A 27849-nucleotide genomic window follows, 5' to 3' on the forward strand; every position below is an offset into this window, starting at 1 on the left:
GAAAGAGGTTGGACTGGATGGCCTTTGGGGGTCTCTTTCAACTCTATGCTTTTGTATCTGTCAGGAGGGCTCAGGTGGTGCCTTCCTTCCTGGCAAAAGGGGGTTGGACTGGATGACCTTTGGAGGTCCCTTTCAATTCTGTGATTTTGTATCTTGGATAAATGTATCATTCCCTATCGTATCTATGGCTGGACGGCCCTCTGTCAGGAGGGTTCGGGTGGTGTCTTCCTTCCTGGCAGAAAGATGTTGGATTGGATGGCCTTTGGGGGTCCCTTCCAACTCTATGGTTTTGTATCTATTGTATATATGTATCTCAAACATGATCTATTGTATCTATAGCTGGATGGCCCTCTGTCAGGAGGGTTCGGGTGGTGTCTTCCTGGCAGAAAGGGGTTGGACTAGATGGCCTTTGAGGGCCCCTTCCAACTCTTTTATGATTATATATTGTATATACTTCTCAGACATGATCTATACATATCTGTGGCTGGAGGGTTCGGGTGGTGTCTTCCTTCCTGGCAGAAAGAGGTTGGACTGGATGGCCTTTGAGGTCCCCTTCCAACTCTTTTATGATTCTGTATCTATTGTATATATGTATCTCAGACATGATCTATTGTATCTATGGCTGGATGGCCCACTGTTGGGAGGGCTCGGGTGGTGTCTTCTTTCCTGGCAGAAAGAAGGGGGCTGGACTGGATGGCCTCTCTGACCCCCGGCCTCCTCCTGCTTCTTCTTCTTCCTTGCAGTGAGCCTGAACCGGGCCTGGAAGGAGCTGGTCCCCCAGCGGCCGCCCACCAGCCTGGTTTCCCCGCAGCTGCTGCTCTCGGTCCTGACGCAGGTCTTCCTCTCGCTGGGCTTCCAGGTGGGCGCCTTCCTCCTCGTCCGGGGGCAGCCATGGTACCGCCAACAGCAGAGCGGGTAAGGGGAAGGAATTTTTTTTGGGGGGAGGGGCACTGTATTTTGTTTAGTCTAAATTTTTATTATGGATTTCAAAATAATAGTCCATGTTTCACAGGTTTGGGAAGACAATAGTTTTCTAAACAAGCCCCTTGGTCTCCCTATGGATATCCCGGTCCTCAAACACTCTCTGCTTCATTTGGAAAAATGCTGCACTTGCAGAGCTCAGGGGGTGTTGTATTTCAGTGTCAATGTTGACACCTGTAGACAGTCCACGTCTCGCAGGCGTATAGCAGGGTTGGGAGGACAATAGTTTTCTAAACAAGCCCCTTGGTCTCCCTACGGATGTCCTGGTCCTCAAACACTCCCTGCTTCATTTGGAAAAATGCTGCACTCGCAGAGCTCAGGCGGTGTTGTATTTCGGTGTCAATGTTGACGTTCTGCAGGCGTATAGCAGGGTTGGGAGGACAATAGTTTTCTAAACAAGCCCCTTGGTCTCCCTACGGATGTCCCGGTCCTCAAACACTCTCTGCTTCATTTGGAAAAATGCTGCACTTGCAGAGCTCAGGCGGTGTTGTATTTCAGTGTCAATGTTGACATCTGTAGACAGTCCACGTCTCGCAGGCGTATAGCAGGGTTGGGAGGACAATAGCTTTGTAAACAAGCCCCTTGGTCTCCCTACGGATGCCTCGGTCCTCAAACACTCCCTGCTTCATTTGGAAAAATGCTGCACTCGCAGAGCTCGGGCGGTGTTGTATTTCGGTGTCAATGTTGACGTTCTACAGGCATAGAGCAGGGTTGGGAGGACAATAGCTTTATAAACAAGCCCCTTGATCTCCCTACGGATGTCTCGGTCCTCAAACGCTCTCTGCTTCATTTGGAAAAATGCTGCACTCGCAGAGCTCGGGCGGTGTTGTATTTCAGTGTCAATGTTGACATTCTGCAGGCATAGAGCAGGGTTGGGAGGACAATAGCTTTATAAACAAGCCCCTTGATCTCCCTACGGATGTCTCGGTCCTCAAACGCTCTCTGCTTCATTTGGAAAAATGCTGCACTCGCAGAGCTCGGGCGGTGTTGTATTTCGGTGTCAATGTTGACATTCTGCAGGCATAGAGCAGGGTTGGGAAGACAATAGCTTTATAAACAAGCCCCTTGATCTCCCTACGGATGTCTCGGTCCTCAAACACTCTCTGCTTCATTTGGAAAAATGCTGCACTCGCAGAGCTCGGGCGGTGTTGTATTTCAGTGTCAATGTTGACATTCTGCAGGCATAGAGCAGGGTTGGGAGGACAATAGCTTGATAAACAAGCCCCTTGATCTCCCTACGGATGCCTCGGTCCTCAAACACTCCCTGCTTCATTTGGAAAAATGCTGCACTCGCAGAGCTCGGGCGGTGTTGTATTTCGGTGTCAATGTTGACGTTCTACAGGCATAGAGCAGGGTTGGGAGGACAATAGCTTTATAAACAAGCCCCTTGATCTCCCTACGGATGTCTCGGTCCTCAAACGCTCTCTGCTTCATTTGGAAAAATGCTGCACTCGCAGAGCTCGGGCGGTGTTGTATTTCAGTGTCAATGTTGACATTCTGCAGGCATAGAGCAGGGTTGGGAGGACAATAGCTTTATAAACAAGCCCCTTGATCTCCCTACGGATGTCTCGGTCCTCAAACGCTCTCTGCTTCATTTGGAAAAATGCTGCACTCGCAGAGCTCGGGCGGTGTTGTATTTCGGTGTCAATGTTGACGTTCTGCAGGCATAGAGCAGGGTTGGGAAGACAATAGCTTTATAAACAAGCCCCTTGATCTCCCTACGGATGTCTCGGGCGGTGTTGGGAGGACAATAGCTTGATAAACAAGCCCCTTGATCTCCCTACGGATGTCTCGGTCCTCAAACGCTCTCTGCTTCATTTGGAAAAAGGCTGCACTCGCAGAGCTCGGGTGTTGTTGTATTTCGGTGTCAATGTTGACATTCTGCAGGCATAGAGCAGGGTTGGGAGGACAATAGCTTTATAAACAAGCCCCTTGATCTCCCTACGGATGTCCCGGTCCTCAAACACTCTCTGCTTCATTTGGAAAAATGCTGCACTCGCAGAGCTCGGGTGTTGTTGTATTTCGGTGTCAATGTTGACATTCTGCAGGCATAGAGCAGGGTTGGGAAGACAATAGCTTGATAAACAAGCCCCTTGATCTCCCTACGGATGTCTCGGTCCTCAAACGCTCTCTGCTTCATTTGGAAAAAGGCTGCACTCGCAGAGCTCGGGTGTTGTTGTATTTCGGTGTCAATGTTGACATTCTGCAGGCATAGAGCAGGGTTGGGAGGACAATAGCTTTATAAACAAGCCCCTTGATCTCCCTACGGATGTCTCGGTCCTCAAACACTCTCTGCTTCATTTGGAAAAATGCTGCACTCGCAGAGCTCGGGCGGTGTTGTATTTCGGTGTCAATGTTGACATTCTGCAGGCATAGAGCAGGGTTGGGAAGACAATAGCTTTATAAACAAGCCCCTTGATCTCCCTACGGATGTCTCGGTCCTCAAACGCTCTCTGCTTCATTTGGAAAAATGCTGCACTCGCAGAGCTCGGGTGTTGTTGTATTTCGGTGTCAATGTTGACATTCTGCAGGCATAGAGCAGGGTTGGGAGGACAATAGCTTTATAAACAAGCCCCTTGATCTCCCTACGGATGTCTCGGTCCTCAAACACTCTCTGCTTCATTTGGAAAAATGCTGCACTCGCAGAGCTCGGGCGGTGTTGTATTTCGGTGTCAATGTTGACATTCTGCAGGCATAGAGCAGGGTTGGGAAGACAATAGCTTTATAAACAAGCCCCTTGATCTCCCTACGGATGTCTCGGTCCTCAAACGCTCTCTGCTTCATTTGGAAAAATGCTGCACTCGCAGAGCTCGGGCGGTGTTGTATTTCGGTGTCAATGTTGACATTCTGCAGGCATAGAGCAGGGTTGGGAAGACAATAGCTTTATAAACAAGCCCCTTGATCTCCCTACGGATGTCTCGGTCCTCAAACACTCTCTGCTTCATTTGGAAAAATGCTGCACTCGCAGAGCTCGGGTGTTGTTGTATTTCGGTGTCAATGTTGACATTCTGCAGGCATAGAGCAGGGTTGGGAAGACAATAGCTTTATAAACAAGCCCCTTGATCTCCCTACGGATGTCTCGGTCCTCAAACACTCTCTGCTTCATTTGGAAAAATGCTGCACTCGCAGAGCTCGGGTGTTGTTGTATTTCGGTGTCAATGTTGACATTCTGCAGGCATAGAGCAGGGTTGGGAGGACAATAGCTTTATAAACAAGCCCCTTGATCTCCCTACGGATGTCTCGGTCCTCAAACACTCTCTGCTTCATTTGGAAAAATGCTGCACTCGCAGAGCTCGGGCGGTGTTGTATTTCGGTGTCAATGTTGACATTCTGCAGGCATAGAGCAGGGTTGGGAAGACAATAGCTTTATAAACAAGCCCCTTGATCTCCCTACGGATGTCTCGGTCCTCAAACGCTCTCTGCTTCATTTGGAAAAATGCTGCACTCGCAGAGCTCGGGCGGTGTTGTATTTCGGTGTCAATGTTGACATTCTGCAGGCATAGAGCAGGGTTGGGAGGACAATAGCTTGATAAACAAGCCCCTTGATCTCCCTACGGATGTCTCGGTCCTCAAACACTCTCTGCTTCATTTGGAAAAATGCTGCACTCGCAGAGCTCGGGCGGTGTTGTATTTCGGTGTCAATGTTGACATTCTGCAGGCATAGAGCAGGGTTGGGAAGACAATAGCTTTATAAACAAGCCCCTTGATCTCCCTACGGATGTCTCGGTCCTCAAACGCTCTCTGCTTCATTTGGAAAAATGCTGCACTCGCAGAGCTCGGGCGGTGTTGTATTTCGGTGTCAATGTTGACATTCTGCAGGCATAGAGCAGGGTTGGGAAGACAATAGCTTTATAAACAAGCCCCTTGATCTCCCTACGGATGTCTCGGTCCTCAAACACTCTCTGCTTCATTTGGAAAAATGCTGCACTCGCAGAGCTCGGGTGTTGTTGTATTTCGGTGTCAATGTTGACATTCTGCAGGCATAGAGCAGGGTTGGGAAGACAATAGCTTTATAAACAAGCCCCTTGATCTCCCTACGGATGTCTCGGTCCTCAAACACTCTCTGCTTCATTTGGAAAAATGCTGCACTCGCAGAGCTCGGGTGTTGTTGTATTTCGGTGTCAATGTTGACATTCTGCAGGCATAGAGCAGGGTTGGGAGGACAATAGCTTTATAAACAAGCCCCTTGATCTCCCTACGGATGTCTCGGTCCTCAAACACTCTCTGCTTCATTTGGAAAAATGCTGCACTCGCAGAGCTCGGGCGGTGTTGTATTTCGGTGTCAATGTTGACATTCTGCAGGCATAGAGCAGGGTTGGGAAGACAATAGCTTTATAAACAAGCCCCTTGATCTCCCTACGGATGTCTCGGTCCTCAAACGCTCTCTGCTTCATTTGGAAAAATGCTGCACTCGCAGAGCTCGGGCGGTGTTGTATTTCGGTGTCAATGTTGACATTCTGCAGGCATAGAGCAGGGTTGGGAGGACAATAGCTTGATAAACAAGCCCCTTGATCTCCCTACGGATGTCTCGGTCCTCAAACACTCTCTGCTTCATTTGGAAAAATGCTGCACTCGCAGAGCTCGGGCGGTGTTGTATTTCGGTGTCAATGTTGACATTCTGCAGGCATAGAGCAGGGTTGGGAAGACAATAGCTTTATAAACAAGCCCCTTGATCTCCCTACGGATGTCTCGGTCCTCAAACACTCGCTGCTTCATTTGGAAAAATGCTGCACTCGCAGAGCTCGGGCGGTGTTGTATTTCGGTGTCAATGTTGACATTCTGCAGGCATAGAGCAGGGTTGGGAAGACAATAGCTTTATAAACAAGCCCCTTGATCTCCCTACGGATGTCTCGGTCCTCAAACACTCGCTGCTTCATTTGGAAAAATGCTGCACTCGCAGAGCTCGGGCGGTGTTGTATTTCGGTGTCAATGTTGACATTCTGCAGGCATAGAGCAGGGTTGGGAGGACAATAGCTTGATAAACAAGCCCCTTGATCTCCCTACGGATGTCTCGGTCCTCAAACACTCGCTGCTTCATTTGGAAAAATGCTGCACTCGCAGAGCTCGGGCGGTGTTGTATTTCGGTGTCAATGTTGACATTCTGCAGGCATAGAGCAGGGTTGGGAGGACAACAGCTTGATAAACAAGCCCCTTGATCTCCCTACGGATGTCTCGGTCCTCAAACACTCTCTGCTTCATTTGGAAAAATGCTGCACTCGCAGAGCTCGGGCGGTGTTGTATTTCGGTGTCAATGTTGACATTCTGCAGGCATAGAGCAGGGTTGGGAAGACAATAGCTTTATAAACAAGCCCCTTGATCTCCCTACGGATGTCTCGGTCCTCAAACACTCTCTGCTTCATATGGAAAAATGCTGCGTTCGAAGAGCTCGGGTGTTGTTGTATTTTGGTGTCAATGTTGACATTCTGCAGGCATAGAGCAGGGTTGGGAAGACAATAGCTTTATAAACAAGCCCCTTGATCTCCCTACGGATGTCTCGGTCCTCAAACACTCTCTGCTTCATTTGGAAAAATGCTGCACTCGCAGAGCTCGGGCGGTGTTGTATTTCGGTGTCAATGTTGACATTCTGCAGGCATAGAGCAGGGTTGGGAAGACAATAGCTTTATAAACAAGCCCCTTGATCTCCCTACGGATGTCTCGGTCCTCAAACACTCTCTGCTTCATTTGGAAAAATGCTGCACTCGCAGAGCTCGGGCGGTGTTGTATTTCGGTGTCAATGTTGACATTCTGCAGGCATAGAGCAGGGTTGGGAAGACAATAGCTTTATAAACAAGCCCCTTGATCTCCCTACGGATGTCTCGGTCCTCAAACACTCTCTGCTTCATTTGGAAAAATGCTGCACTCGCAGAGCTCGGGTGTTGTTGTATTTTGGTGTCAATGTTGACATTCTGCAGGCATAGAGCAGGGTTGGGAGGACAATAGCTTTATAAACAAGCCCCTTGATCTCCCTACGGATGTCCCGGTCCTCAAACGCTCTCTGCTTCATTTGGAAAAATGCTGCACTCGCAGAGCTCGGGCGGTGTTGTATTTCGGTGTCAATGTTGACGTTTTGCAGGCATATAGCAGGGTTGGGAGGACAATAGCTTTGTAAACAAGGTCTCCGTATGGATGTCTTGGTCCTCAAACACTCTCTGCTTCTTTCGGAAAAATGCTGCACTCACAGAGCTCGGCGGTGTTGTATTTCGGTGTCAATGTTGACGTTCTGCAGGCATATAGCAGGGTTGGGAAGACAATAGCTTTGTAAACAAGGTCTCCCTACGGATGTCTTGGTCCTCAAACACTCTCGGCTTCATTCGGAAAAATGCTGCACTTGCAGAGCTCAGGCGGTATTGTATTTCAGTGTCAATGTTGACATCTGTAGACAGTCCACATCTCGCAGGTGTATAGCAGGGTTGGGAGGACAATAGCTTTATAAACAAGCCCCTTGGTCTCCCTACGGATGCCTCGGTCCTCAAACACTCCCTGCTTCATTTGGAAAAATGCTGCACTCGCAGAGCTCGGGTGTTGTTGTATTTCGGTGTCAATGTTGACGTTCTGCAGGCGTATAGCAGGGTTGGGAGGACAATAGCTTTGTAAACAAGCCCCTTGGTCTCCCTACGGATGTCTTGGTCCTCAAACACTCCCTGCTTCATTTGGAAAAATGCTGCACTCGCAGAGCTCGGGCGGTGTTGTATTTCAGTGTCAATGTTGACATTCTGCAGGCATAGAGCAGGGTTGGGAGGACAATAGCTTTATAAACAAGCCCCTTGATCTCCCTACGGATGTCTCGGTCCTCAAACGCTCTCTGCTTCATTTGGAAAAATGCTGCACTCGCAGAGCTCGGGCGGTGTTGTATTTCGGTGTCAATGTTGACGTTTTGCAGGCATATAGCAGGGTTGGGAAGACAATAGCTTTGTAAACAAGGTCTCCTTACGGATGTCTTGGTCCTCAAACACTCTCTGCTTCATTCGGGAAAATGCTGCACTCGCAGAGCTCGGGCGGTGTTGTATTTCGGTGTCAGTGTTGATGTTCTGCAGGCATATAGCAGGGTTGGGAAGACAATAGCTTTGTAAACAAGGTCTCCGTATGGATGTCTTGGTCCTCAAACACTCTCTGCTTCATTCGGAAAAATGCTGCACTCACAGAGCTTGGGTGTTGTTGTATTTCGGTGTCAATGTTGACATTCTGCAGGCATAGAGCAGGGTTGGGAGGACGACAGCTTTATAAACAAGCATCTTGGTCTCCCTACGGATGTCCCGGTCCTCAAACACTCTCTGCTTCATTCAGAAGAATGCTGCACTTGCAGAGCTCAGGCGATGCTGTATTTCAGTGACTTTTGTGGAGAGGTGGCTGCCAAGGGAGCGGAAATGGTGCACATTTTCTAATGTTACACCATGAAGCTGTATTTCTGGCATTGGAGAGGGATTGGTTGGTTTTCCCATCGTGATCAACTGTGAATTGCACATAGGATAGCCAGATGTCCCTCATCCCATATCTGTGTCTTTTATTTGCACCCATTGGGCGCTCTCTTCCTCCTCAGGGCTTGTGTCCCCGGCCCCAGCAACACCACCTCCGCCCTCCTGCTGGGCCCCAACCTGACCGGCCTGAGCAACACCACGGCGGGATACGCGGAGCCCCATGCACCGGAGGAGGAGAAGGAGGCCGAGGCGGAGGAGGACTCGGTGCGCAGCTTGGAGAACACCACCCTCTTCTACGTCTCCTGCTTCCAGTACATTGCCGTGGCCCTCGCCTTCGCCAAGGGCCGCCCCTTCCGGCAGCCCACCTGGACCAACCGTGAGTGGCGGCCTGGCTGGCCATTGGCCACGGACCTCTTCTCAGGGCAGGAAGTGGGGTGGACGGAGGCAACGGGGCGCGGGGCTTCCATCCCTCTCCAGAGGAGTGTAGCATCTTTAGTGTCCTCCTCAACATCACCACTCTCTTTTGGTGCTCTTTTAGGCCATTCCATTATCCTCACCACTATTCTCATATTTTGTGCCATTACCCTCAGCACCGTCTTTCTGTTTTGCCATTGTTTTGTGCCATCATCCCCATTACCATTCCCATATTTTGGTGCTCTTTTGTGCCATTATCCTCACCACTACCTTCATAGTGTGCCATTAATTTCTGACATTATCCTCATTGCTATTCCCATATTTTGCCATTATTTTTGTGCTATTATCCTCACTGCTACACCCATATTTTGGTATTGTTTAGTGCCTTCATTTATTTATTTACAGTATTTACTGTATATACTTGAGTATAAGCCTAGTTTTTCAGCCCTTTTATACTCGAGTCAAGGTTATTTATTATTTTACTCTGTTATTATCATTGTCATCATCATCATTATTATTATATTTATCATTTTACGCTATTATTATTATTGCATTTATTATTTGCTTTTATTATTGGGGTTATTATATTTATTTTACTCTATTTATTTATTATTATTATTATTACATTTATTATTTTATTCTCTTTATTATTATTGGAAGGTTACGTAAGTGCATTTACAATGAAGAAGGTTAGAATAATGGTTTAATCAGAGTTGGGCAGTCTTATCTTAAATTATAGTTTAATGTAAATATTCAAAAAACATTTAACCTTCTGATACCTCAATTAATGTCATTTTATTGGTTTCTATTTTTATTTTGAAATTGACCCATAGCTGTTGCATTTCTCACCCTCGGCTTATACTCGAGTCAATAAGTTTTCCCAGTTTTTTGTGGTAAAATTAGGTGCCTTGGCTTATATTCGGGTCGGCTTATACTCAAATATATACGGTATATTCCGCCCTTCTCACCTCTCAGGGGACTCAGGGCGGATTACAATGCACATATACATGGCAAACATTCAATGCCATTAGACATACAACATATATAGACAGACACAGAGGGAATTTAACATTCCACCTATATCCGGCTTCATGAGGGTATGCTCTATTCCGGCCACAGGGGGAGCTGTTGCTTCACCGTCCCCTTCTGACACCGGGTCTTTTGATGGGAGTACTTCCTCATTCTTCTGCACGCTGCTGGAAGGTTTTATGGCAACGTAAATTAGTTAAATTAGCCTCCCCGCATAAAGCGGTACCTACATTTCTTACTTGACAAATGCAGCTGTCTTCAGGGCTGCATTTGTCGACCTGGCTTTTTGTAATTGTATGATCTGTATTTTAATGTATTTTATGTATTAATGTATTACGATGCTATTATGTTTATCCTACTTGAATTTCCGGCTGTTAGCCAGCCTGAGTCCCTCTTCGGAGGTCGAGAAGACCGTGTTATAAAAGCTCATAAATAAATAAATAAATAAATAATAGGTCAACAGCAAGCTAGACTGTTAATGGTCGGGAGCTCACTCTGACCCAGGCTGGCTTCGAACTCATGACCTCTCGGTCAGTAGTGATTTAATGCAGCTGGCTACTAACTAGCTGCGCCACAGCCTGGTCCTCTCCCCATTGCTATTGTCGTATGTTGTTGCCATTATCCTTGCCACCATCCTTGTATGCCATTAGCCCTCAACATCATGTTTATTATATTTTTGCCCGTTATCTTCACCACTCACGATCCCCATATTTTGGTTCTCTTTCTGTCCCATTATCCTCACGGCTATCTTCATACCATTGACTTGTGCCTGCAAGTAGATGCTGGCTTTTAGAATCATAGAATCCTAGAATCCTAGAGTTGGAAGAGACCTCCTGGGCCATCCAGTCCAACCCCATTCTGCCAAGAAACAAGAATATTGCATTCAAATCACCCCTGACAGATGGTCATCCAGCCTCTGCTTAAAAGCTTCCAAAGAAGGAGCCTCCACCACACTCCGGGGCAGAGAGTTCCACTGCTGAACGGCTCTCACAGTCAGGAAGCTCTTTCTCATGTTCAGATGGAATCTCCTCTCTTGTAGTTTGAAGCCATTGCTCCATTGCGTCCTAGTCTCCAGGGAAGCAGAAAGGAAGCTTGCTCCCTCCTCCTCCCTGTGGCTTCCTCTCACATATTTATACATGGCAATCATCATATCTCCTCTCAGCCTTCTCTTCTTCAGGCTAAACATGCCCAGCTCCTTAAGCCGCTCCTCATAGGGCTTGTTCTCCAGACCCTTGATCATTTGAGTCGCCCTCCTCTGGACACATTCCAGCTTGTCAATATCTCTCTTGAATTGTGGTGCCCAGAATTGGACACAGTATTCCAGGTGTGGTCTAACCAAAGCAGAATAGAGCATGGGTAGCATTACTTCCTTAGATCTAGCCACTAGGCTCCTCTTGATGCAGGCCAAAATCCCATTGGCTTTTTTTGCCGCCACATCACATTGTTGGCTCATGTTTAACTTGTTGTCCACGAGGACTCCAAGATCTTTTTCACACGTACTGCTCTCGGGCCAGGCATTGTCCCCCATTCTGTATCTTTGCATTTCATTTTTCCTGCCAAAGTGGAGTATCATTTTAGTAATGACTCTCTTGTCATTTTTCTTGGTTGGGTTCTTTCAGGGGAAGGTTGAGGCCGAGAGAGTGTGACTTGCCCAACGGGACAGCTGCCTAACGGAACACCAGGGAGGAGTGGGATCATCACTTGATAGATGAGGCAACCCTCAAAGCCTGCTAGACGATGCTGTCTCCAATATGGCCGCCTTCTCCTTGTGTGTTTCCCTCCTGGTCACTCTCTGGTGGCTGACCGCTCTCCTTCTTTTCCTCCTTCCTTCCTTCCTTCCCTGTGCAGGTCCCTTTGTGGCCTCCCTCTTCGGCACCTCCGCCTTCCTGCTGGTCTTCTTACTGTGGCCCATGCCAGCCTTGGACGACTTCTTTGAGGTAAGATGCGGCCTAAGTACGCGCATATTTACTCGAGTCTGATGCACCATCAAATGTAATGCGCACCTCAGTTTTCAAGACCCTGAAAAGAAAGAAAAAGTATTTGCTGCTGAATGTAATGCACAGCAGCAAAAGGTGTACAGTGTTCCCCCCGCTATTTCGCGATTCGCTTGATGCGGACTCGCTGTTTCGCGGGTTTTTGGAAATATTAATCTCTCTCTATATATATGCTCTGTGCATAATGAGTGACTTAAAAACAAAAGAACCAATGAATGAAATCACACCAAATTTGGCAACAAAATGTCTCACAACACAAGGAGTGACCATCACTCAAAAAATTATGATTTTGTCATTAGGGAGTTGTAGTTGCTGGGATTTATAGTTCACCTACAATCGAAGAGCATTCTGAACTCCATCAACGATGGAATTGAACCAAACTTGGCACACAGAACTCTCATGACCAACAGAAAACACTGGAAGGGTTTGGTGGGCATTGACCTTGAGTTTGGGAGTTGTAGTTCACCTACATCCAGAGAGCACTGTGGACTCAAACAATGATGGATCTGGATCCCACAACCAACAGAAAACACTAGACAAATTTGTTGGGCATTGACCTTGAGTTTGGAAGTTGTAGTTCACCTTCATCTAGAGAGCACTGTGGACTCAAACAATGATGGATCTGGACCAAACTTGGCACGAATATTCCATATGCCCAAATATGAACACAGATGGAGTTTGGGGGAAATAGACCATGACATTTGAGAGTTGTAGTTACTGGGATTCACAGTTCACCTGCAATCAAAGAGCATTCTAAACCCCACCAATGATAGAATTGGATCAAACTTCCCACACAGAACCCCCATGACCAACAGAAAATACTTAAGGCCATCCAGTCCATCTCCCTTCTTCACCAGGGCAAGAAAACGTAATCAAAGCCCTCCTGACAAAGAGCCATCCAGCCATAGATAGAGATAGATAGATAGATAGATATGATTCACACACAGATATAGTATCATAGATTTGAAAGGGACCCTTAGGGGACGGCTAGTAATGTGTAAATATTAAAATTAATATAGTGTCCCTATTTCGCAGATTTTCACTTATCGCGGCTAGTAATGTGTAAATATTAAAATTAATATAGCGTCCCTATTTCGCAGATTTTCACTTATCGCGGCTAGTAATGTGTAAATATTAAAATTAATATAGCGTCCCTATTTTGCAGATTTTCACTTATCGCGGCTAGTAATGTGTAAATATTAAAATTAATATAGCGTCCCTATTTCGCAGATTTTCACTTATCGCGGCTAGTAATGTGTAAATATTAAAATTAATATAGCGTCCCTATTTCGCAGATTTTCACTTATCGCGGCTAGTAATGTGTAAATATTAAAATTAATATAGCGTCCCTATTTTGCAGATTTTCACTTATCGCGGCTAGTAATGTGTAAATATTAAAATTAATATAGCGTCCCTATTTCGCAGATTTTCACTTATCGCGGGTGGCCCTGGAATGGAACACCCGCGATAAGTGAGGGAAGACTGTCTTCTTTGTGGTATGGCCATTACAGTGGCGTCCCACTTAGAATTCTTTCTTTAAAAACAGTTGTATTGGAACAGTAAATAAAGATTACAGCAGTGGAAAAGAAACTTCAAAGTGCATCTGTGCTGTAGAATGAATCCACTTTAAACCGTCCTGAGTCGCCTTCGGGTTGAAAGAGGCGGTATACAAAATATAGTAAACTAGCTGTCCCCTGGTGGTCATGGGGGTTCTGTATGGGAGGTTTGACCCAATTCTATCGTTGGTGGGGTTCAGAATGCTCGGTGATTGTAGGTGAACTACAAATCCCAGCAACTACAACTCCCAAATGTCAAGATTCTATTTTCCCAAAACTCCACCAGTGTTCACATTTGGGCATATTGAGTATTCGTGCCAAGTTTGGTCCAGATCCATCATGCAGTGCTCTCTGGATGTAGGTGAACTACAACTCCAAAACCAAAGGACACTGCCCACCAAACCCTTCCAGTATTTTCTCTTGGTCATGGGAGAACTGTGTGCCAAGTTTGGTTCAATTCCATCGTTGGTGGGGTTCAGAATGCTCTTTGATTGTAGGTGAACTATAAATCCCAGCAACTACAACTCCCAAATGACAAAATCAATTTTTTTGAGTGAAGGACATCCATTGGTTTGTTAGGTGTCTTGTGTCTAAATTTGGTGTCAATTCCCCCAGTGGTTTTTGAGATCTGTTAATCCCACAAACGAACATTACAGTTTTATTTATATAGATAAATAAATAACTGCCTTGGTTCAATGTTATGGAATCATGGGGGCTGTAGCCTTCTCTGCCATCGAGAGCTGGTACCTCACCAAACTACAAATCCCAGGATCCCCTAAGCATTGAGCCACTGCTGTTTCCAGTTCTCATTTAATGTGCTTCTGGCTTGGTTGAAATGGATGTAATGATGCTCTTCCAGGAGATCGTTGGATCAGAGGAAGTGTTTTGATCCACTGCAGTTGTTAGGAAAAATGCTGCCTGGCTCTTTTGGAGAGGTCATGGGATAACAACAGCAAGAGTGCAAAGTGGTGTGTGTTTGTGGGGAGGGGTGCCCTCTGCGTTGCAAATGTTTCCTGCAAAGAGGAGGCACCCCATTGAACCAGGACCCTTTCCTTTCCCCTTTAGCTGGTGTGCGTCCCCTACGAATGGCGGATCATCCTGCTGGTGCTGGTGCTGAGCAACCTGGTGCTCTCGGTCTCTTTGGAGGTAAGGCCGGCACGGGCCCATTTTGGTCTCTTAGGAATGGTGAGAGTTGAAGTTGCCACTCAGGGCGATGACTGTCTTTGCACATCAGCCTCCTGATGTTTGTGCGCGTCGTTCTTTTCCTCCCCAGAACTTCATCTGCGACTGCGACGTCCTCTGGCAGCGGGTTTGCTACACCAAGAGGAAGTATGAATACCCAAACCAGGCCACCTACCCCCAGGTACACCAGCAAAAAGAACACAGGTGCAGGTCGAGGGTGGATATACTTTCTTGAAGGATCGTGGTGTCATAGTAGAGGCGAAACGTGAGCCGAGAGTGAGATGCAGCAGCAAAGGCGATTCCAGGTTGCCTCCAGAGGAGTCTAGGGTGCAAATTGAGAGAAGTCCTCGTCCCACTCTCTTCTGCTTGAGTCACATCTCACTATTCCATGTCTGGGCCTCACAGTTCAAGAGTTGTGAAGCCATTTGAGTTTCGGACCAAGACTTTGAAGGCTAGGTTTCAAATTCATAAGGCAGGTCACACTCTCTCAGCCCCAGAGGTAGGCAATGGTGGTAAAGCAATCCTGTTAAGAAGCCCCTGCAATATGTTTGCCATAAAGTTGCCATTCATTGGAAACGATTTCAGCTCCAAGACGACCAGAATTTACTTGAAGTTCCCAATTTTAGGACCTTTCACCTGATGTCTACTAGGCGTAGAGCATTTATGGTGGTGGCTCCTTACCTGTGGAATGCCTTAGAATCATAGAATCAAAGAGTTGGAAGAGACCTCATGGGCCATCATCCAGTCCAACCCCATTCTGCCAAGAAGCAGGAATATTGCATTCAAAGCACCCCTGACAGATGGCCATCCAGCCTCTGTTTAAAAGCTTCCAAAGAAGGAGCCTCCACCACACTCCGGGGCAGAGAGTTCCACTGCTGAACGGCTCCCACAGTCAGGAAGTTCTTCCTCATGTTCAGATGGAATCTCCTCTCTTGTAGTTTGAAGCCATTGTTCCCTTGCGTCCCAGTCTCCAGGGAAGCAGAAAGGAAGCTTGCTCCCTCCTCCTCCCTGTGGCTTCCTCTCACATATTTATACATGGCTCTTATCATATCTCCTCTCAGCCTTCTCTTCTTCAGGCTAAACATGCCCAGCTCCTTAAGCCGCTCCTCATAGGGCTTGTTCTCCAGACCCTTGATCATTTTAGTCACCCTCCTCTGGACACATTCCAGCTTAGAGTCAATATCTCTCTTGAATTGTGGTTCCCAGAATTGGACACATTGCCAGCGGGGACACAAGCTCTCCGAGATTTCCTATCCTTTCATAGAGCTTGTAAAATGTATTTATTTAGGCTGGCATTTGAACCTTGCTGATCAATCTTTTCCTTGATTTTAATGTTATGTATTATATGTGTATATTGTGAACCGCTCCGAGCCTTCGGGGAGTGGCGGTATATAAAATTGATTAATAAATAATAAATGAATAAATAAATATTGTTGGGCTCCAGCAGCAAGATGTTGGGGATTCAGAGGACGAGGGGGACGATGGGTTTCCCATTGACAAGTCTATGTGTGATCAAGTTGGTTTAAGGGCCTCAGATCAGAGAGAAGGGCCAGCAGTTGCAGAGGAAACGGTGTGTTTGGGATTCCAAACGTCTGTTTCAGAGCCTTCTGCAGGTCAAGATGGGGAGTTTTCCCATGATATCAGATTAGGCCTCAGAACGAAGGGAGTAAATGATAGATTAATTAGGCATTCAGAAAGACTCTGTGATTAATTCTTGAGACCTATTTTCTCACTGCCCTCTCGCAGTACTGACTCGTGCTCCGCTTGTGGTGCACTAGGACTCCCAGATCCCTTTTGTTTGAGGTGTTCTCAAGCCAGCGGCCCACCTCGGGACCCCTTCCGTGTCCTTCTTGACACTCTCCTCCTCCTCTTTCTCCTTCTTTTGCAGCTGGAGCTGGACGCGATGGCCCCTCCGACCTATTCTTGTCGCCGCCAGGCCCCGCCAAGGGCCAAGTACAAGCGCTTGGCCCAGGAGCTGATCTTCGACCCCGAATGGCCCCCGCAGCCCAGGACCAGCACTAAGGGGAGGGGGCCACCGGCTGAGAGCAGCGCATGACGGTCACTTCTGGGGGCTCCGCTCCTGCTCAGGAGTCGAGAGGCATGGGCCAACTTTGGCCTGCCCTCCAGGTGTTTTGGACTCCAACTCCCACAATTCCTAACAGCCGGTAGGCTGTTAGGAATTGTGGGAGTTGGAGTCCAAAACACCTGGAGGGCAGGCCAAAGTTGGCCCATGCCTGAGAGTTTACAAGCTGCTTAGATGTCTGTTACTAGTGGGGGGATTTGCATCAGCACAAAAGCCCCTTTCCAGTTCTCATACTCTTATGGTACCAGTAGTTACATGGGAAGGGATTGGTGGAGCAAGGAATACAGAGGGTGGGAGGAATGACATTTTAAATTATTGTTCGTTGTGGGAGCAAAAGAGGAAACGCGTGGTTGTATTTCTCCGGACTCCGTCTCCAAGCCTTCTGGGGTTTGTAGTCCGAAAAGGAGGCCGTTTTGGGTTTGGTCCATTCTCAGTGTTCTTCCCGCCTCCCCTTTGAAAAATATGGTTTTGTACTGAGAGACTTTCTCCACCCCACTCCCCCAAAAAAGCCTGATTGAAAAGCCTCCCCCCCCTCCCCTGCGATTCCTCCTCCTTCCCTCTTCGTTTTCCTCCTTTTTCATGATTTTTGGACTTTTGCAGGAAGGAAGGGGCCCCCAAATGCATGTCCAAGGGCCTGGAGGGGCCCTCTCTGCTGACCTCAATGGTCCAGTCGTGAGAACGGGTGGATATTAAACAATTTGAAGGCTCAGACCAAGTGTCCGTGTGGATTTTTTTGGGTGGGGAGGGGGGAAGGTGGGGATTTCTTAATAGTTTCTTAATAGTCTTGTGGAAACATCTGGGATCCCCCACCCAAGAAGTCCACCATCTGGAAAGCTTGGAGGAGGGGAAACAAGAAGGTCCAAGGACTGGACACTAGGTCTTGAGGAGATGGCGAAGAGAAGATGGAGAGGCTGAGAATAATAATAATAATAATAATAATAATAATAATAATAATAATATTAATAATAATAATAATATTGTATTACATTATAAGAAAAAATATTACATGTGCATACAATATATATTACATTATATTATATTATTAGCAAATAATAATATATACACACACAAAGCACATATACACAGACTAGCATATAATAATATATATACACACAAAGCGCATGTAAACAGACAGGGCCACAGCAACACGTGGCAGGGAACAGCTAGTAGAATGTATAGTTATAATATATTATTATTAGTAATATATTGTATTACATTATAATATAAATATTACATGTATATACAATATATACATTTTATATTACATTAATATGTATTATATTAATATATATTATAATTATTATTTTTTTGATGCAGCTAAACATAAAAAAAAACCAAGATTATGGCAACAAGAATGATTGACAACTGGGAAATAGAGGGAGAAAACGTGGAGGCCGTGACAGGGTTTGTATTTCTAGGTGCAAAGATGAGTGCAGATGCAGACTGTGGCCAGGAAATCAGGAGACGCTTACTTCTTGGGAGGAGAGCAATGTCCGGTCTCGATAAAATAGTCAAGAGTAGAGACATCAGACTGGCAACCAAGATCCATTGCCTAGTCCAAGCCATGGTCTTCCCTGTAGTCACCTACGGATGTGAGAGCTGGACCTGAGGGAAGGCTGAGCCGAGGAAGAGAGATGCTTTTGAGCTGTGGTGTTGGAGGAAAGTGCTGAGAGTGCCTTGGACTGCGAGAAGATCCAACCAGTCCATCCTCCAGGAAAGGAAGCCCGACTCCTCACTGGAGGGAAGGAGGCTAGAGGGAAAGCGGAAGTCCTTTGAATGCCACATCATGAGGCGACAGGAAAGCCTGGAGAAGGGAATGATGCTGGGGAAAGTGGAAGGCAGAAGGAAGAGGGGCCGACCAAGGGCAAGAGGGATGGATGGCATCCTTGAAGGGACTGGACTGACCTTGAAGGAGCTGGGGGTGGTGACGGCCGACAGGGAGCTCTGGCGTGGGCTGGACCATGAGGTCACGAAGAGTCATAGAATCATAGAATCCTAGAGTTAGAAGAGACCTCGTGGGCCATCCAGTCCAACCCCCTGCCAAGAAGCAGGAATATTGCATTCAAATCACTCCTGATTTGGAGATGACTGAATGAACAACAATATATTGCACTATATTGTTATACTAAAATATACACTACCAGTATATTATACTATTCATATTACGCAATACATTGTACTATATCATATATATAATAATATTACCACAATATATTCTAGTATTATACTATTAGTATTATATAATACATTGTACTATATCATGTTTTAGCATATATAATAATGGATGCTTGCCATAGATGCAGGCGAAATGTCAGGAGAAAATGCCTCTAGAACATGGCCATATAGCCCGGAAAAACCCTACAACAACTCATTATTATATACCTCTCAACAAAAGATTGCCCCAGGCACTGCCAGGCCATCAAATGCTAATCAAGGTGGTCAGCTGAAACATTCACACCTAGCTCCAGCAGACAAGAGTCCTTTGTCCCACCCGGGTCATTCCACAGATATATAAACCCTTTTTCCTACTTCCAACAGACCTCACTACCTCTGAGGATGCTTGCCATAGATGCAGGCGAAACGTCAGGAGAGAATGCCTCTAGAACATGGCCATATAGCCCGGAAAAACCTACAACAACCCATATATAATAATATTACCACAATATATACTAGTATTATACTATTAGTATTACATAACACATTGTACTATAAGTTGTAGTATATATAATATATTACAGTATTAGCATTAAGTATTATTACATTACAATGTTGTTATTTCTATATATTGTTATATTGTATCTATTATATCCTAGCCAGATATCTTGCAGGTTTTTTTAATGGGCCTCTACTAGGAGATATACGGTAGGCCGGAAGTGCTTTTTGCGCATGCGCTTCTATTAGGCGGAGGCGGCGGCGCTGCTTTGGTGAGAGCGGGCAAAAGGAATGGCGCCCTCCTTGGCGGCGTCAGGGGGAGTGGCGCCAGTGCGCGTGCGCGAAGGGGCAGACCGGGGGCGTGGCCGCGCGAGGTCCCGCCCACCCGCCACGACAACATCCCTCCTTCCTTCCCTGGGTCCCTCCTTCCCACCTCCTCCCTTGGGTCAGCCATGGCCGGGGTGCAGCGGATGAAGGTGGCCAACGAGCGGCACAGCAAGAGCATCACGCAGCGGGGAGGACTCCACCGGAGCCCGGTAAGAAGGCTCAGGGCCAGTGGCACCCCCCTGGGAGATGTAGTTCTACCAGGTCCCCAGCCTTCTCTGGGTGCAGCTACACTATAGAATTATCCCACTTTGATACCACTTTAGTTGACTGGACCCTGGGAGCTGCACTTCTACAAGGTCTCCTTCCAGCCTTCTCTGGGTGCATCTGCACTATGGGATTAAACCCAGTTTGGCACCGCTTTAACTGCCCTGGCTCAATGCTGATTGGCCCCTGGGAGCTGTAGTTCTACAAGGACTCCTGTTTCCTCTAGGTGCATCTTCACTATGGGATTAACCCACTTTGATATCGCTTTTTAATGCTAATGGAATCCTGGGAGTTGTAGTTTTACAAGATCTCCTGTTTTCTCTGCACCTACACTATAGGCTTAACCCACTTCAATACCAGTTTGACTTTCCTGGCTCAATGCTCAATGGGATCCTGAGAGTTGTAGTTCTCCAAGCTCTCCTTTAACTGCCTTCACTTAATGCTAATGGGCTCCTGGGAGTTGTAGTTTTACAAGGTCGCCTGCCTTCACCGTGTGCACCTACACTGTAGGCGAAACCCACTTCAATACCACTTTTGCTTCCCCGACTCAATGCTTAAGGGGATCCTGAGAGTTGTAGTTCTCCAAGCCATCCTTTAACTGCCTTCACTTAATGCTAATGGGATCCTGGGAGTTGTAGTTTTACAAAGACTCCTGCCTTCTCTGTGTGCATCCGCACTGTAGGCTTAACCCACTTCAATACCACTTTTGCTTCCCCGACTCAATGCTTAAGGGGATCCTGAGAGTTGTAGTTCTCCAAGCTCTCCTGCCTTCTCTGTGTGCATCTACACTGTAGGCTTAACCCGCTTCAATACCACTTTAGCTTCTCTGGCTCAATGCTTAATGGGATCCTGGGAGTTGTAGTTCTACAAGGCCTCCTTCCAGCCTTCTCTGGGTGCATCTGCACTATGGGATTAACCCAGTTTGGCACCGCTTTTAACTGACCCTGGCTCAATGCTAATGGGATCATGGGAGTTGTAGTTCTCCAAGCTCTCCTTTCTGCCTTCCCTGTGTGCATCCATACTGTAGGATTAACTCAGTTGGGCACCACTTTTAATTGACCCTGACTCAATACTAATAGGATCCTGGGAGTTGTAGTTCTACAAGGCCTCCCACATTCTCTACGCTCAACTCCACTGTAGGATTAACCCAGTTTGGCACTGCTTTAACAGCCCTCACTTAATGCTTAATGGAATAATGGAAGTTGTAGTTCTGCTAATCTCTAGGTGCATTGACCCATTTTGATGCCGCTTTAAGTGCCCTAGCTCAATGCTAATGGGACTTTAGAAGTTGTAGTTCAGCCTTCTTTAGTTCACCTACAGCCAGAGATCACTGTAGACTCAAACAATGATGGATCTGGACCAAACTTTACACGAAAACTCAATATGCTCAAATGTGAACACTGGTGGAGTTTGGGGGAAATAGAATCTTGACATTTGGGAGTTGTAGTTGCTGGGATTTATAGTTCACCTACAATCACAGAGCATTCCGAACCCCACCAATGATAGAATGGGGCCAAACCTCCCATACAGAACCCCCATGACCAACAGAAAATATTGGAAGGGTTTGGTGGGCAGTGTCCTTTGGTTTTGGAGTTGTAGTTCACCTACATCCAGAGATCACTGTGGACTCAAACAAGGATGGATCTGGACCAAACTTTACACGAAAACTCAATATGCTCAAATGTGAACACTGGTGGAGTTTGGGGAGAATAGAATCTTGACATTTGGGAGTTGTAGTTTTTGGGATTTATAGTTCACCTACAATCAAAGAGCATTCTGAACCCCACCAACGATGGAATTGAACCAAACTTGGCACACAGTTGTCCCATGACCACCAGAGTGGGCCACAGCAACGCGTGGCAGGGGACGGCTAGTAAATAAACAAAAGGAAAAATAGAAACAATGGTTGTTGTGAAATGTTTTCTCATTCCTCCTTGGTCTCTTTTGTGTGTGTGTGTGTGAAGATGCCTCAGGAGGAGAAAGCCCCCGTCGGACCCTGGCTCTTGGCCCTCTTCGTCTTCGTGGTCTGCGGATCAGGTCTGTATGATTATTAGTATTACTATGATTAATAGTATTGTTATTTTCTCTCTTTTTTTGCAGTACCAATAGTATTATGCTAATGCCACATACTTGTTCATTGCTGCTCATTGGGCCTTTAAAAGCGACACAGTGAGCACTTTGGACTGCCAGGGATCAGTCCTGGGATGTGTTGCTGGGGGACAACTGCTCGACCTCACAACCATTGTCTTGTGGGGTCCCGCAGGGTTCTATACTGTCCCCCATGTTGTTTAACATCTACATGAAGCCGTTGGGAGAGATCATCCGGAGTTTCGAGGTGCGGTGTTATCTGTACGCAGATGACGTCCAACTCTGTCACTCCTTGCCACCCACTACTAAGGAGGCTGTCCAGGTCCTGAACCGCTGCTTGGCCGCTGTATTGGACTGGATGAGGGCGAACAAATTGAGACTGAATCCAGACAAGACAGAGGTACTCCTGGTCAGTCGAAAGGCCGAACAGGGAATAGGGTTACAGCCTGTGTTAGACGGGGTCGCACTCCCCCTGAAGACACAGGTTCGCAGCTTGGGTGTGACCCTGGATTCTTCGCTGAGCCTGGAACCCCGGGTTTCGGCGGTTTCCAGGGGAGCATGGGCACAATTAAAACTAGTGCGCCAGCTGCGCCCATACCTTGGGAAGTCTGACTTGGCCACGGTAGTCCACGCTCTGGTTACATCCCGCATAGATTACTGCAACGCGCTCTACGTGGGGTTGCCCTTGAAGACTGCCCGGAAGCTTCAGATGGTCCAGCGTGCGGCAGCCAGGTTGCTAACGGGAGCGGCACTCAGGGAGCACACCACTCCTCCGCTGAGCCAGCTCCACTGGCTTCCAATTTGCTTCCAACTCAAGGGTCTGGAGAACAAGCCCTATGAGGAGCGGCTTGGGGAACTGGGCATGTTTAGCCTGAAGAAGAGAAGGCTGAGAGGAGATATGATAGCCATGTATAAATATGTGAGAGGAAGCCACAGGGAGGAGGAGGGAGCAAGCTTGTTTTCTGCTTCCTTGGAGACTAGGACGCGGAACAATGGCTTCAAACTACAAGAGAGGAGATTCCATCTGAACATTAGGAAGAACTTCCTGACTGTGAGAGCCGTTCAGCAGTGGAACTCTCTGCCCCTGAGTGTGGTGGAGGCTCCTTCTTTGGAAGCTTTTAAGCAGAGGCTGGATGGCCATTTGTCAGGGGTGATTTGAAGGCAATATTCCTGCTTCTTGGCAGGGGGTTGGACTGGATGGCCCATGAGGTCTCTTCCAACTCTTTGATTCTATGATTCTATGCTACCGGGCACAATTCAAGGTGCTGGCTTTAGCCTAGAAAGCCCTAAACGGTTCCGGCCCCACCTACCTCTCCGAACGCATCTCCACCTATGAACCGACTAGGACATTAAGATCGTCTGGAGAGGCCCTGCTCTCGGTCCCGCCTGCGTCACAAGCGCGGTTGGCGGGAACGAGAGACAGGGCCTTCTCGGTGGTGGCCCCTCGGCTATGGAATGCCCTACCGGCAGACATCAGGCAGGCACCTTCGCTGCTGGCGTTCAGGAAGAAGGTCAAGACATGGCTCTATGAGCAAGCGTTTGGCTAAACGGTGCAACTAAACTTAAGAAGACGGCATATCGAACACTGGAATGGCATAAGGATATTGAGAACGGATTCTGATTGTATTGAGGCGTTGATAGGATAATTAATGGTTGTTGTTCACCTTGTTGATGGGAAGCTTCCCACCGGAGTGGAAATCATCTATCGGACAGACGGCAAGCTATTTAACCTCAGCAGACTGAAAGCCAAAACCAAGGTCACAACATCTGTTATAGAACTCCAGTATGCTGATGACAATGTCGTCTGTGCGCATTCAGAAGAAGATCTACAAGCCACTCTCAACACCTTTGCAGAAGCATACACAAAGCTTGGCCTGTCACTGAACATCGAGAAAACCAAAGTGCTGTTCCAGCGGTCACCAGCCCATCCCTCTCCAATGCCAGAGATACAGCTTAATGTCGACCATTTCCGCTCCCTTGGCAGCCACCTCTCCACCAAAGTCAACATCGACGCCGAAATACAACACCGCCTGAGCTCTGCAAGTGCAGCATTTTCCCGAATGAAGCAGAGAGTGTTTGAAGACCAGGACATCCGTAGGGAGACCAAGGTGCTTGTTTATAAAGCTATTCCCCTCCCAGCCCTGCTCTATGCCTGTGAGACGTGGACTGTCTACAGACGTCACATGCAGCTCCTGGAACGATTCCATCAGCGCTGCCTCCGGAAAATCCTGCAAATCTCCTGGGAAGACAAGCGGACAAACGTCAGCGTGCTGGAGGAAGCAAAGACCACCAGCATTGAAGCGATGGTCCTCCAACATCAACTCCACTGGACAGGCCACGTTGTCCGGATGCCTGACCACCGTTTCCCAAAGCAGTTGCTCTACTCCGAACTCAAGAATGGAAAACAGAATGCTGGAGGACAGGAAAAGAGATTTAAAGATGGGCTCAAAGCCAACCTTAAAAACTGTGACATAGACACTGAGAACTGGGAGGCCCTGGCCCTTGAGCGCTCCAGCTGGAGGTCAGCTGTGACCAGCAGTGCTGCAGAATTTGAGGAGGCACGAGTGGAGGGTGAAAGAGAGAAACGTGCCAGGAGGAAGGCGCGTCAAGCCAACCCCGACCGGGACCGCCTTCCACCTGGAAACCGATGCCCTCACTGCGGAAGAAGATGCAGAGCAAGAATAGGGCTCCACAGTCACATGCGGACCCACAAGGAAATCCATAATGGAAGACCATCTTACTCGTCCAACGAGGGATCGCCTAAGTAAGGTTGTTGTCTGTTGTTTATGATGTGTTTTAACCACTTGTTATTGTTATGATAAATTGCACTGTGTAAACCGCATTGAGTCGCCGCCTGAGGCTGAAAAAATGCGGTATGGAAATAAAGCAAATAAATAAATAAATAATAGTACTGTAGAAGAGCCCTCTGGCTCCAAAGTCATGCCTCTCCTCTGTAACCCTGAGCTTAACGCATTATAGGTTATAAAGCTGTTGTGCGTCTCCAAACTACAAATCCCAAAGTTCCATAACAATACAGTTAAACTGGAATCCCAATGTTATGATGGTACCACATGGAAGTCGCCCTTGGAAATGCCTGGGAGTTGCAGTTTTTAAAGCCGGGGAAAATATGGTTGAAGGCATCTGGAATGGTTTTGAGCATTCCTTAACAAGTTGCTTTGGGTCCAGTGGGCCTCCTGTCCAAGAGAGACATCCACACTGTAATATTAATGCAGATTGACAACACTTTAACTGTATTGTCGAAGGCTTTCATGGCTGGAATCACTGGGTTGTTGTCGGTTTTTTGGGCTATATGGCCATGTTCTAGAAGCATTCTCTCCTGACGTTTCACCTGCATCTATGGCAAGCATCCTGAGGATGCTTGCCATAGATGCAGGCGAAACGTCAGGAGAGAATGCTTCTAGAACATGGCCATATAGCCCGAAAAACCGACAACAACTCAACACTTTAACAGCGATTGCATCCTGTTTAATAATGTGTTTTTGCTCTCCCCGCCAAAGAGTGCTGAAGGCTCATCACACTACAACTCCCAGGATCCCGTAGCACTGAGCCATGGCATTGAAAGTGGTGTCAAACTGCACTAATTCTGCAGTGTAGATGTACCCAATTCAAGTTCTGGAAGCAAAGCCGTGACCATTTTAGGTCATGTCATGCCTCGCTCTGCTTTGGCCAGAGCTAGAATAATTGAACCCCAGTATTGGAAAAGACCCCTGAGAGCTATCTAGTTGGAAGACACAATCAAAGCCTCACTGACAGATGGCCTCACCTGGAATAATTTTTTGCCCAGATGGCCAAAGGTCTGGAAACTATTACCGTATTATTATTATTAAGCAGAGACTGGATGGCCATCTATTGGGAGGGCTTTGGTGGGTGGTCCTGCATGGAAGAATAATGTCCTTTAATGGGGTCCTTTAGGGGTCCCTTCCAACTCTATGTAATATAAACTACCTGGATGCCCACTGAAGTATCCTTGCCTGGAGGTTTTCAAATGGGCTGGATGGCCATCTTTTGGGAGGGCTTGGATTGTGTCTTCCTGCCTGGCACAAGGGGGTCAGACTAAATGCCACTTGGGTGTCTCTTCCAGCTCTAGGATTCTTCACTGTCTTCAGAACAATGCAATTTAAGACCTATATGGTATGTATATATATGAGAATTAAATATATTGACAAGCTGGAATGTGTCCAGAGGAGAGCGACTAAAATGATAAAGGGTCTGGAGAACAAGCCCTATGAGGAGCGGCTTAAGGAGCTGAGCATGTTTAGCCTGAAGAAGAGAAGGCTGAGAGGAGACATGATAGCCATGTATAAATATGTGAGAGGAAGCCACAGGGAGGAGGAGGGAGCAAGCTTGTTTTCTGCTTCCCTGGAGACTAGGACGCAATGGAACAATGGCTTCAAACTACAAGAGAGGAGATTCCATCTGAACATGAGGAAGAACTTCCTGACTGTGAGAGCCGTTCAGCAGTGGAACTCTCTGCCCCGGAGGGAGTGTGGTGGAGGCTCCTTCTTTGGAAGCTTTTAAACAGAGGCTGGATGGCCATCTGTCAGGGGTGATTTGAATGCAACATTCCTGCTAGTGGCAGGGGGTTGGACTGGATGGCCCATGAGGTCTCATCCAACTCTTTGATTCTATGATTCTATGCATGGGCAAACTTGGGCCCTCCAGGTGTTTTGGACTTCAATTCCTATAATTCCTAACAGCCTGGCTGTTAGGAATTAGAATCATAGCCTTGCGAATCTTTTCCCTACAGGTGTTGGCTATTTGTTTGAATTCTTCTTTGGTGATTTCTCTCTTTTACCACTTCTTGTGCATGTCTCTTTTGTGTTTTAGCACAGAATTGTGGGAGTTGATGCCCAAAATACCTGAGGGACCAAAGTTTGTGTAATTCAACATACAAAGCCAGTTATAATGACACCAAGCAGATACTATTCAAATCACATGTCTTTCCACAGCCATTTTCCAGATGATCCAGAGCATCCGCCTGGGGGGCTGAAAGTCGGCCGGACCACCGCTTTTCCTCCTCCTCCTCTAGCCCTTGTGACCTCCGCTGACCCTCAGGGAATTTTGGGGCAAATTCTGGACCTCCCTGCCAGCTTTTGGACCCATTTCTGGCCACGAAGGAACGGACACCGTGATATCATGGAACTCAAAACAGTGTTTTTTCAAACGCTTCTGGTGAATCCACAGGCATTTTTTCAGCATGTTTTTGGGGCGGGCGAAGGGTGGGAAAGCGGGCTGATTTCTGCCTGTGACAGGCCTCCCTCTCGGTGGCCCCCAGTCCGTTTGCAGCTGCTCAATAAAAACAGAAAATGTTGACTGCCTTGAAACCTTTGCCACGAACAGAGTGCAATCTCTCTCTAAAAGTCAATCTATGTGTTGGTTTGTGCCACAAAGGCTCTTCTCTTGCGTGATGGATCCAGACCAGATTTGGCCCACAGAGCCTTCGTGATCTGACTTAAAGGAATGGAAGGGTTTGTACTAAAAGAACCATTCCTTTTGGTTCCAAAGGGAAAGAAAGGGAGTAAAGTGACATTTCTATAAGGGGAAAGAAAGACGGCTGGAAGAAAAAGGAATGGAAGGGAGAAGAAAGAAAGAGAGGGGAAAGAAAAGGAGAAGGAAAAAGGGAAGGGAGGAATGGAAAGAAAAGTAAAGGAGAAGAGAGGGAACAAAGGAAAGAAGAAAGAGAAGGGAAAGGAAATAAGTGAGGAGAATGAGAAGGAAGAAGGAATAGAAAAAGGAAAGAAGAAGGGGAAGAAAAGATATAGAAAATAAGGAAGAGAAATGGAAAGGAGAAGGAAGGAAGAAAGAAGGAAAAGGTTATGAGAGGAAGGAAGTGAAGGGAAAGG

General features: G+C 47.1%; 2 protein-coding genes across 4 annotated transcripts in view; both read left to right on the forward strand.

Annotated features, from left to right (window-relative positions):
* LOC132777489 (polyamine-transporting ATPase 13A3-like) overlaps positions 1–16731 on the forward strand; it is a 91493-nt gene extending 74762 nt beyond the window's left edge. For all 3 annotated transcript variants that reach the window (XM_067469654.1, XM_067469655.1, XM_067469656.1), the window contains exons 28-33: positions 744–915; positions 8519–8772; positions 11688–11776; positions 14455–14535; positions 14663–14752; positions 16460–16731. In XM_067469654.1, coding sequence (XP_067325755.1) covers positions 744–915; positions 8519–8772; positions 11688–11776; positions 14455–14535; positions 14663–14752; positions 16460–16627 — 854 coding nt within the window. In that variant the 3' untranslated portion in view covers positions 16628–16731. The remainder of the gene's footprint in view (positions 1–743; positions 916–8518; positions 8773–11687; positions 11777–14454; positions 14536–14662; positions 14753–16459) is intronic.
* A 2968-nt stretch (positions 16732–19699) lies between these two features.
* LOC132777490 (stress-associated endoplasmic reticulum protein 2-like) lies at positions 19700–27330 on the forward strand. Its single transcript, XM_067469657.1, has 3 exons — positions 19700–19842; positions 21862–21934; positions 26956–27330. The coding sequence occupies exons 1-3, from the start codon at positions 19759–19761 to the stop codon at positions 26994–26996; spliced, it is 198 nt and encodes a 65-aa protein (XP_067325758.1). The 5' UTR covers positions 19700–19758; the 3' UTR covers positions 26997–27330.
* Positions 27331–27849: the final 519 nt, after the last annotated feature.

The sequence above is a fragment of the Anolis sagrei genome, chromosome 6 (assembly GCF_037176765.1).
Source record: "Anolis sagrei isolate rAnoSag1 chromosome 6, rAnoSag1.mat, whole genome shotgun sequence".
Lineage (NCBI taxonomy): Eukaryota > Metazoa > Chordata > Lepidosauria > Squamata > Dactyloidae > Anolis > Anolis sagrei.